General features: G+C 34.5%; 1 protein-coding gene across 1 annotated transcript; it reads right to left on the bottom strand.

The window, feature by feature from the left end:
• Positions 1 to 745: 745 nt before the first annotated feature.
• On the bottom strand, positions 746 to 5,030 carry LOC112528932 (uncharacterized WD repeat-containing protein C18H10.05-like). Its single transcript, XM_025139976.1, has 8 exons — positions 4,796 to 5,030; positions 3,363 to 4,483; positions 2,950 to 3,040; positions 2,674 to 2,831; positions 2,515 to 2,566; positions 2,033 to 2,109; positions 1,845 to 1,938; positions 746 to 1,439 (listed from the first exon to the last, which is right to left on the bottom strand). The coding sequence occupies exons 2-8, from the start codon at positions 4,455 to 4,457 to the stop codon at positions 907 to 909; spliced, it is 2,100 nt and encodes a 699-aa protein (XP_024995744.1). The 5' UTR covers positions 4,458 to 4,483; positions 4,796 to 5,030; the 3' UTR covers positions 746 to 906.
• Positions 5,031 to 10,468: the final 5,438 nt, after the last annotated feature.

Raw genomic sequence — 10,468 nt, forward strand, 5'->3', positions numbered from 1 at the left:
TTTTGACGATGCGCCTTTTAGCGAAGACATGTTTCCGCCACAAGTTACGGCAACGATATGTTTTTGTTATATACTTTTTCTGATGATATATGAACTTTTAGCGACGACAAAGACGTTGCTAAAAACCTTGTTTCTTGCAGTGAGCCATGTTTTTACGTTCGCCCTGAGCCCATAAAATGTCAGGAACGGGTCTGGTTATATCTTATATTAGAGTCAGAATACCTGTAATTAAACTGTTATTTTCTATTTTAAATGATATGTTTTCAATCTTGGCGACGAACTTCATGTGAAATTAAGCTTTTTGACGAAAAGGATCTGAAAAGTACATCATTTAAATAATCAACACGACTTTGTGTGTTTTATGTGATATTTTGTGTAGATATCTTCATTTTGTAAGCATGATAATACCAAGTAAGTGAACACCAAGTTACGTTACCTTATCGGATGAATATGATAAGAACCAAAATTCTTACCCGGTAAGAGCGAGACAAGAATCAAGAGTCTTACACGGTAAGTGAGGGTGATGACTCTTACCACGATAAGAGCTTACCAGGTCAATTGTTGCATATGATACCGTTTTGATGGACTAAAATCTTACCCGGTAAGTAAATGATAATGTTAAATTTTACCGACAAACGCTTACCGGGTAAGAGTTTGATAAACAACCTCTAACTCAAAGTCGTTAACGATCGTGTTCGAACTTGAACATTGATAATTTTTGTAATTATTATATATAATATGTTTTAATCATAATAATTACAATTGAAAAAAATATGTAAAGCTTATATACTTGCCAAGATACTTGATTTAAGGCAACTACAGGGGAAAACAAATTTTGTATGAGTATATTATATATATACTAGTATATTGCTGAATAGTATAAGCGAAGGTCGAAACTCTCCGGTTTCACAGTCGGACCGGTAACCCGTAATTGACGTACGTTCTAATCCGACCATCCAAACCCGCAGCGATGATCACGAGACCCCACGTATGCGGAGCAACGAACGTGCTCCGATACGCGCTTCTCAAAAACTTATACTCGGACTTGCGCATCGAGGGCGAAACGCAAACTTGAGTCGCATCTGGAAGCGTTTCTGCCGGATGTGTCGGAGGACTCCTCAACAAAAAACTGCGGTTTACGTTTAGTGATGGCATTCTGGGTGACTTTATCGTGCTTCTTGGAAGAGTGGTGTTGATGTTGGTTGATCTCGGGGACGGAAATGCCGCTGCTATGGTTTTGATGCCACGCCATGTTACGGCGACTGAAGTGTTTTCGGAGAAGAAACTCTCACACGATAAGTTGCTTTTGGCTTTTGTGTAGAGCTTATCGGAACTAATGTGGTTCCAGATGTATATATTCGAGTCGTCACCGGTTGACACGATGTGTTTTCCGTCTGCGGTGAAGGTTGCCGATAACTGGCTTCCCGAACTTCGGTTTCCTGTATGATAATACAAGTTTCCATAAGCAAAATGTCACAAGATTACCAAACCAAACCGAGTAAGGGGTTGTTTGATTGTTTTCCATTAAAGTCTTGTATGGATAAAGTTGTCTATGTATATTAATCTGTCTGTATAGATTGAGAAAGTTTTTGTTTAGAAGGGGTTTGGAAGGAACATATTTTTTAATTGGGAGGAACAGATTTGTAAAAAACTTGGCTTTCTGTATAAAGCTCTCCCCTAGAAGCTTACTGAATAAGCCACTTTCTATATCATTAAGCCACTACCAAGGAGTCATGTATAGTAGAACGAATAAGCTGTGAGTCACATTAAACCTATTAAGTAGCTAACAAACAGGCCCCGAGTATAGTATATCCCACAGATAAGAGGAGGTAATATGTATGTACCTTTAAATTTGCCAACAACATTGACTCCACAAAGAACTCTGACTTGTGAATCAGCAGATGAAACGATAACCTTCCTCGAGTCGGTAGGGCAGAACTGGAAACCGGAAATTGCATATGCTTATAAGAAAAACGTTACTGAAAGGAGTCTAATGACCTGTAAAACGAAACCTAATAGACGTTGTTGATACCTGAAATCCAGTTATTCGTCTTGGCCACTTCTTTTTACTCATCACACATATGTTGGTATCCAGGTGCAACCGTTTATCTGAAACAAATTCGAAACGTGGATACGCGAATTAGCACTTCAAATTATATCATCGAAGAACACTATGACATACTTCGGTTCTTTGCTATGTGCTTTGGGTGTTGTTTGGTATGCAAACAGGACTGGACGGGACAGTCAGACTGAGGTAGGGAGGTGAAAGAATTTCTACAAGGTTTTAGGGTTTTAATTTGACATGGGTAGTTTAGTAATTTACCAATTTTGTCTCATCTCCCTCATTTTTGTTCTACTTATTTTGGTGAAACAAAAAAAATACATTTTTGTCTCGTTCAATCATGTTCTATCCCGGTCCAAATGTTGCACCAAACGTGGGGAAACAAGTTTTTGTTCAGTATTTCCGGTTCTGATAACATGTTAGAATATAAATAGGGAAGAATGTATGCATACCTATGATATCATAGAAACTGCAGTTGCCATCTAGAGTTCCCACAATGCATCCCTGTAGCCAAGAAAGAACGGATCAATGCTAGTTGAAATCTAGATCCAAACGGTATTTTGATTCCGACATACGTTAAAGGAAACGAAAAGCAAAGATAAAAGACGAACCTTTCCGTTTGTATAATAACAGACAGCAGTCACGATTTCTCGGATATCAATCCAATCAACAACCTGACAACCGCGAACTTCCCAAATGCGTACTTTTCCGTCAATGGAGCCGCTAATGAAATGGTTTTCATCCATCGGATTGAATTCTACACACGTCACTGCAACAATAGTCGCATAGTAAGTTACTTGTAAATTACCTATATGCATGTGTGCATACTGTATTTGAAACTACTATTACATTATATATATAAAAACATGAATATGGCAGCAACTCACCGTAGTTGTTATGGGTAAAAACTTTGAGGCATTCATCGTGTCCGACTTTCCACATTCGAACAGTTTTATCAACGGATGACGATAGAAGATACTGTAACGTAGAATTCAAGAAATGAAGATGATAAGATTACGCAATTGAAGATCCAAACAAAGATCTAAAGTTCCATCATATTCACAGATATATTTTGATTTGTATCCATTCATTTGAAGATTTGGATAGTAGGAAAAGTTCATTTAAGAACCACACATAGTTTGATAACCGTAAGAATTAACCATTCATTAATTATTCATGATGAATATACACAAATATTCATCATTATTCATTATGAATATTAATAAATAGTTCGTTCTCACGATTAGTAATTGTTTTGTGCACACTGTGTTTGATAAAATGTCAGAAACAAGATACTAACCCCTTTTGTAGACCAAGCCAGGGACAAGATCTCGCCACCATGACCATGGAACTCATGCACAGGTTTCTCCAAGATCCTAAAGACTTTTGGTGGTAGAATAACACACGCCACTTCTGATGATTTCCTCATAATCTTTCGGGTTTTTTCTTTGTCCACTTTGATCGGAGCTAATTCAGAGAGATGGTTTGTTGAAAAGTAGCGTTTCGAAGGATCGTTTTCTTGAATCTCACAGTTTCTTGGATCATGATCCTGTTCGGAAATCTCCCAAATTCGCACAATACCATCATCACCGGCACTTGCCAAGTATCTGCCATCGTGACTAAACTTAAGTACGGAAATGGAGCCGTTATGTGCCGGAAAGTCTTGTGTGGTGTAAACGGATGATAATTCTTTGGATTTCTTTTTGTTTGCATGTACATGAACCGCACGAGTACAAGCAACATCATTTGAGTTAGATGATTCCGCTTGGTGATCCGTTGTTCGAGCCATAATGTGTAGCTTCTGAAGCCAACCCTTCTTCCCTTTCTTTCTCCTATCCAACAAACTACTGTTCTCGCTTTCTCTTCGCGATGATGAACGCTGAGAAGATGAACGGAATTTTGCCATAAACTCCGTTAACATATCTGTACTGAAGTCGAATGATTTCTTGATTGATCTATCTTCACTTGATTCATTCGGGTTTCGAGTATTGCCACCAAGATTCTCTTTTAAAGAACCAGATGATCCTAATTGGATAGCCATATTCGACCAACAAGATAACGAAGGCTGCCTAATCAAAAAACCATCTTCAAGATCCAAATTTTGTTGCGAAACAGGCTCGGGATTTTTTTCTGTTTCATCTAAATCTTGATAAAAACCATCGTTTTCGTGTTTGTTTTCTTCATCTCTTACGAGTCGTTTAGAACTCAAACCCATGGATCTCATAAACCGATTACGACGTTCATCGACACTATCAAGATTACCAACCCAAGAATCGTATCCAAACCCAGAAGTAGAACAATCATCGCATTCAGAACCTGAGTCAGACGATGAAACAAACACTTCGTGGGCATCCAAAAATTCATCTTCAGTTTCACTACAACAACCCATTTTCATTCCTCAAATCTTCACCCGTTCGAAGTCTAATCCCCAAAAACAATTGAAAAAACACGAAATCAATATAGATACTGAAAACCCTAAATACACAAAATCAAACTCTTTACAATACTGCTTTTGCAAAAGAACGATGAACAAAGAATCGGTTTTCTTATCAAACTAATCATCAAACTATGCGGTTATGATGATTAATTTGGGATTATTCAAATGAACAACATACTGAATTCGATAACAGAGTAAACCAAAATCGAACAACATCCCACAATCAATCAATATAATAACCGATAATTTCTGATAAAGCCATGAAACATGAACTGAGAAAAGTCTCGAGTTCTCACCTGGGTACTCATTAATCGTGGAGTCAACTACCAAAAGTATACCAAAATTGAAGATGTGATCACGTTTCAGTTCCACAAACAGTTTTCTCCCTTCTATGAAAGAAAGAAAGGAGGGAATTATATAAATATTTCGAAAGAGACAGCGTTTGACTTGATGAGAAACGTTCAAAACAAGTCGACTACGGAGAAAGAGCGTCGAATAAATGGGTCGGTCCGAAATTGGAATTCGGGTTTGGGTCTAGAATTGTCGTTACTTACGACCGTGATTGGAGGCAGCCACCATCGGCGAAGAGGACCCACCGTAAGGCGACCGTTCAACCAGCGATTAAAGAAATTGCCATGGATGTGCACGCAACTTTTCTTCAAGTTTGCCGTCCAATTTACCAACACACGTTTTAGTTTGAAAACTAACAAATTAAAACCCATAATTATTGTGTTTGAATGGTTTTTGATCGAGGGTTTGTTTGTTATTACTTTAAAAAGTTTAATAGAATTCAAAGTTTATTCGATCATCGGTATATGATTGTTTGGTAGTGATTTAATAATATTGAAAGTGACTTATTCAGTAAGTTTTTATGGGATAAAAAATAAGTTTTTTTCCAAACATGTCTTTCTCAATTAAAAAAAACATGTTCATTTCATCTATAAAAAAACCTTACAACTCTTTCAAACAAAAACTTTACCAATTTAATCCACATAAACAGGTTTATCCATACAGTACTTAATGAAAAACCAATTAAACAACTCTTATATGGATAAAGTTATTTATGTGGATTAATATGTTTGTATAAAAATGAGAAAGTTTTTGTTCACGAGGGTTTTTCGCAAATAGAAGAAGTGTGTTTTTAGGTGGGAGTGACATGTTTAGGAAAAAACTTGTCCTTTTACATAAAGCTCCCATTGAAAAAAAAAACTTATTGAATAAGTCATTTTCTGTATCATTAAATCATTACCAAACAGTCATTTATAGCTAACTGTATAAGCTAATAGTTTAATTAAGCTGTTAACAAATATGTCGTTTGTTGATTATGAGTTTTTAGAGAAATTTAATTTTTTTCTTAATGTTTCAACAATTATGTTAAAGAAGAGATAAACGACAAAAATCTTTAAATTTGGAGAAAACTTTTAAAAAAACGTGATTTTTGGTATTCTAATTGTGTAAATCAATGAAGTTGACTTTACTGTAACTTTTTATGAATGAACCGAGTTGATGAATTTATAAAATATTTTAATAATATATTTAATATTAAAATTATAATTATAATATAAATTCAATTTGAGGAAAATGATGATAGGAAATTAGGAATCACCAATTATTATTGGTTTTTGTCTTGCTTCATAAAAACCAAATTTCTTTTGTTTTTTATTTGTATTTTTTTTTCTTATTAAAATAGTATTTGGGATTTTGATTGAGAGAAAATTCTTAATATGACAAATTATTTTTATTTTAAAATGTAACACAAAAACCAAACGATATAAAAGTAATTAGGTGATATCTAACCATTATAATTATAATTAAATAATCAGTTATAACATAATATTAGAGATGGTTAAATGGGACTGGTCCAAGAACCGTTTAGAGATGGTTAAATGGGACTGGTCCAGGAACCGTTGGAAGACCGGGACCGACTAGGACTGGTTTGGGACAGTCTCTTATGGTTTTCATCCAAAAACAAGGTCCGGGCTGGGATCGGCCCGATTTTTTTCAAAAAAAAAATGTATTTTTATATGTATTTCTAGCTTTCTAAGTGTATTTGATTGAAAATCAAATTACAAGTTTACAATAAAATATATTTTTTTAAGTGTATTTGATAGAAAATTAATTATAATAAAACGTAATTTTTAAGTGTATTTGATTGAAAATCAAATTACAAATTTACAATGAAACATATTTTTTAAGTGTATTTGATAGAAAATTATAATAAAATGTAATTCTTTAGTGTATTTGATTGAAAACCAATTATAAAACTACAATAAAACATATTTTTTAAGTGTATTTGATTAACCAAATTAGATATTATAAAGTGTATTAGAATTACATTAAAGTATTTTTAAAAATTTATTAAAAAAAATTTTAAAAAAATTATAAAAAGAAAATGTTATTTTAATATAGGACCGGTTTGGGTTTGGCCCGGGACCGGACCTATTACGTAACCGGTTACAAATACCCTTAATTGGGACTTAGTATTTTTGGCAGGACCGGTCCGAATTGTTACTGTTTGGGTCCGGAACCGAGTTTTGGCCATCTCTACCAAGGGCGGATCTAGCCCTTAAGGACTGGGGGAAAGACCCTAGTCAAAGAACAAAAACGTTTGTTGACTAGTTTAAATTTTCTACTTTTACCCTTATTTTACATGGTTTCCTCCCAGTCCCATATGGCCATATGCTTGCCTCCCTCAAGTCTCATCCAACGTGCCCCACCCCATTAATTTTCTGGATCTGTCACTGATCAGTATATCTCTTTATATTGTGAACACACAATGAGTCATTTACGTTAGAATTGAGGATCTTGTTTTCAAGACAGCATATTCATGTTCAGTAACATTTCTAAGTTGTTCAGTAATATGATTTGAACCTTTATTTTTTAGTTAAGGAATATAGATATCGAAAATCTACTGATCAATATCTCGTATTGCAATACGAAGTCATGAATCCATTGGTATGCAACATGACAAAAATAATGTTTATTCATGATTGAAATACGTGAGTAAGATAACATTACTGCATGCCACTTGAGTTTGCTTTTCATTGATCTAACGGTTAAAGTCCCTTTACGACCAACGGAGATTTTCCCATCAGTTAGCTTCAAGGTAGTCAGAGGTGCGGACAAGTAGACCCAAACTGTTAAGTGGGATCTCGTACTCCTGCTCAACTTATTTTTCGTAAGTATGGTATTCCTAGAGTATGAAATATGCACCCGCTAAACTTTGAAAGGTGCTCCCAGATGTTAGAAAATATAAAGAACATCAACCAAAAAACCGAAAAATTGAATAAAACGAAAAGTCTAAATGCATTTTGAGGGGTTATTTCTTGGTTAATACATCTTTCTCGCTTCCACTCGTTTATCGATAACCAACTCGCTTTCATCATTCTCGTTCATATTCGTAGGCCCGTTTTTGCCTCCACAATTCCAAAATCCCCTGTCGAATGGCATGTTCTCCCATTTAATTTCAAAATAAAAAAGTTTCAAACATATTTAATTAATGAAAAATATTAAAAAATAGTGATTGAAGTCAAAGATGGTTAGTTGTGATTTTTCTTCATTTAATTTTTGTAATTGATATTTGATAGTGATATTTATAATTTTAGAAAAATAAAATCATAAAATTAAACTTTTTATACCATTTTTCTACAAACCACTTGTGTTTGTGTCGGTCTGTTGGTTAGGTCTTCGAAGATGTAGTGGAAAATATTATCTGCCCCAAATTTAAATTCAGGTTCTGCAAAACCTTTATAGGTTCACTTGCGATTATTTCAGGTCATTTGTAATCATCTGAATGATTAGTTGGTATGCATAAACTGGCTCGAACATCCACAGTTATAAAAAAAACTCACTTGAGGAAATTCCAATTTTACCCATTCTTTTTCTATAAATTTCCGAAATTGCCCTTGTACCAAAATTCCACAAAAATTAATTGTATTTGACCAATAACCCCAGCAATCTTTATTAAAGAATACTATAAAAAAACGTGAATTGAGTTTTGAAGCTTTATCCGACAAGTTTTTCAACAATTTGAATAAACATGCATAGTTTTCCAAAATCCAAACCAATACAAGTCGTTGACCAAATAAACACATGCATCCACCACCGTAATGTAATCTACGGGTGTGGAAAACCCGAAATATCTGAACCCGAATTCGAATCCGAACCGAAAATAAGGTATTTATGTAAAATTCGGATGTTTCGAAATTTGAAAAGCGACTTTTTGGGGAAAATTCAGGTTCGGGTTGGATTTGATTTTTGACCACCGGATTCATCCGAAAACCCGAAATATATATATACATATATATTTTAAATAATATATAAATATACTTATTTATCTAATTATCTCTTGAAAATTCTTAGTCGATCGTGTTTTTTTTTCTAATTTCTAAACATATTATCGATTTATCAATCCTCTAAATCGATTGAATTCATCGTCAAAATCGATTGGGTATATATTTTTTTTGCATTATAACTAAATCTGAACCCAACCAACCTCAACCCGAAACCCGACCAACCCTATCCCGAAGAAATCTGAAATCCGAAGGACATGAGACATGAGTATTCCTCTGAATCGGTTGAATTCGTGTGACATGAGACATGAGTCTTGGGTCGTGACAGCTATAATGACAAGCCTTCGAACACTGATTTTTATCAACGGTGTTGGTTAAAAACCGAAGGACTGTTTTCCCTTCAAATATATCTGATCTTTTAATTGTTGTGTATTGTATCATGATGTTCGTTTTCATTGGGCATCCTTAATTAACATCCTCAAGTCGATCGATGGATAGAGTCGAGAGTCTTCAATTAACGAAGGAGAGAAACCTGAGGAGTGAGGAGTTGATCGTTGAAGCAGTAGATGAGAAAGAATGTGCATCTAGGTTTTATCTTTCAATGAGGGTATTTTTGTCACTTTTTTAAAATCTTGGTTGAAATGGATTTCCATTTCATCTCTTTTACGAAGGAAAGATGAAAATCCATATTTGCAATCAATTCCATTCCATGGATAACCAAAGGTCGGAATGAAATTTGGTCAACAGAATTAACCATTTCAATTCTATCAGATTTCATCGATATCCGACGAACCAAACACCTCCTTATGGATGTTAATTCTTCTGGATTGCAAGTCACTTTCTACATTTATGAAAGGTCACTTTCTTCATTGTTTAGGGTGCGTTTGGTATGCAGACTACATGAGACAGGACGAGACAAAAAAAATAGTCTCATGTTTGACATGCCATGAACAAAAAAAAACATGGGACAAGGTGAGACTATTTTTAATTTTCATGGGACAAATCTTGATATTTTTTGTTCCACCAAAAAATGTAGAATAACATGGGACTAAAGTTAAAATGACAATATCACCCTTGTTATTTCATTCCAATAGAAAACCTAATTCATCCCATTTATGACAAGTCCTTTCGAGTGTAAAAGTTCTCTTTTATACACCTTTCCATAGCTGCTCTCCACAACGATATTTTCATGACTAAAATTATTGGTGGCCTCTTTTGTATCTTTCAATGGGATTCTGTAGTCATCCCATTCTTGGAGGATCAACATGAAGTTTCAATTTATCAGATAAGTTTGAGAGAGGAAAAAAAGGATTAATTGCAAGTACAAACTAAAAGAATAAATCGTGGTTGCAAATGACGAAAGTGATTGGTGGGTTGAATAACATGTCAAAATGGGTAATATTTAAGTGCGATTGCCGGGTTGGCTCGTCAACACCTTTTTGTCATTTTTTTGGATATATATTTAGTGTATTAAACTTGATTGCAAAAGCTATGTAATTAAAATATATTTTGGTTGATTTGTTGTCATTTTAGAATCATTATATGATATAAAATAATATTGAACAACATTTAGGATAACATGGTCATTTTAATAGTTTTTTTATATCATGTCCTAGTCGTACCAAACATAGGACAGACAATTAGTCTTGTCCCGTCCCATCCTGTTCCATCCCGTCT

This window comes from Cynara cardunculus, assembly GCF_001531365.2.
Source record: "Cynara cardunculus var. scolymus isolate 2C chromosome LG 16, CcrdV1, whole genome shotgun sequence".
Taxonomy (NCBI): domain Eukaryota; kingdom Viridiplantae; phylum Streptophyta; class Magnoliopsida; order Asterales; family Asteraceae; genus Cynara; species Cynara cardunculus.

What these genes read in the sequence shown, in the direction of transcription:
- LOC112528932 (XM_025139976.1), bottom strand. Translation starts at nt 4,457, where the DNA reads ATGAAAATGGGTTGTTGTAGTGAAACTGAAGATGAATTTTTGGATGCC. An exon ending in GTTATTATACAAACGGAAAG is followed by an intron (nt 2,567 to 2,673) that starts GTTCGTCTTTTA and finishes TCTTGGCTACAG; the next exon opens with GGATGCATTGTGGGAACTCT. An exon ending in GACGAATAACTGGATTTCAG is followed by an intron (nt 1,939 to 2,032) that starts GTATCAACAACG and finishes TCCGGTTTCCAG; the next exon opens with TTCTGCCCTACCGACTCGAG.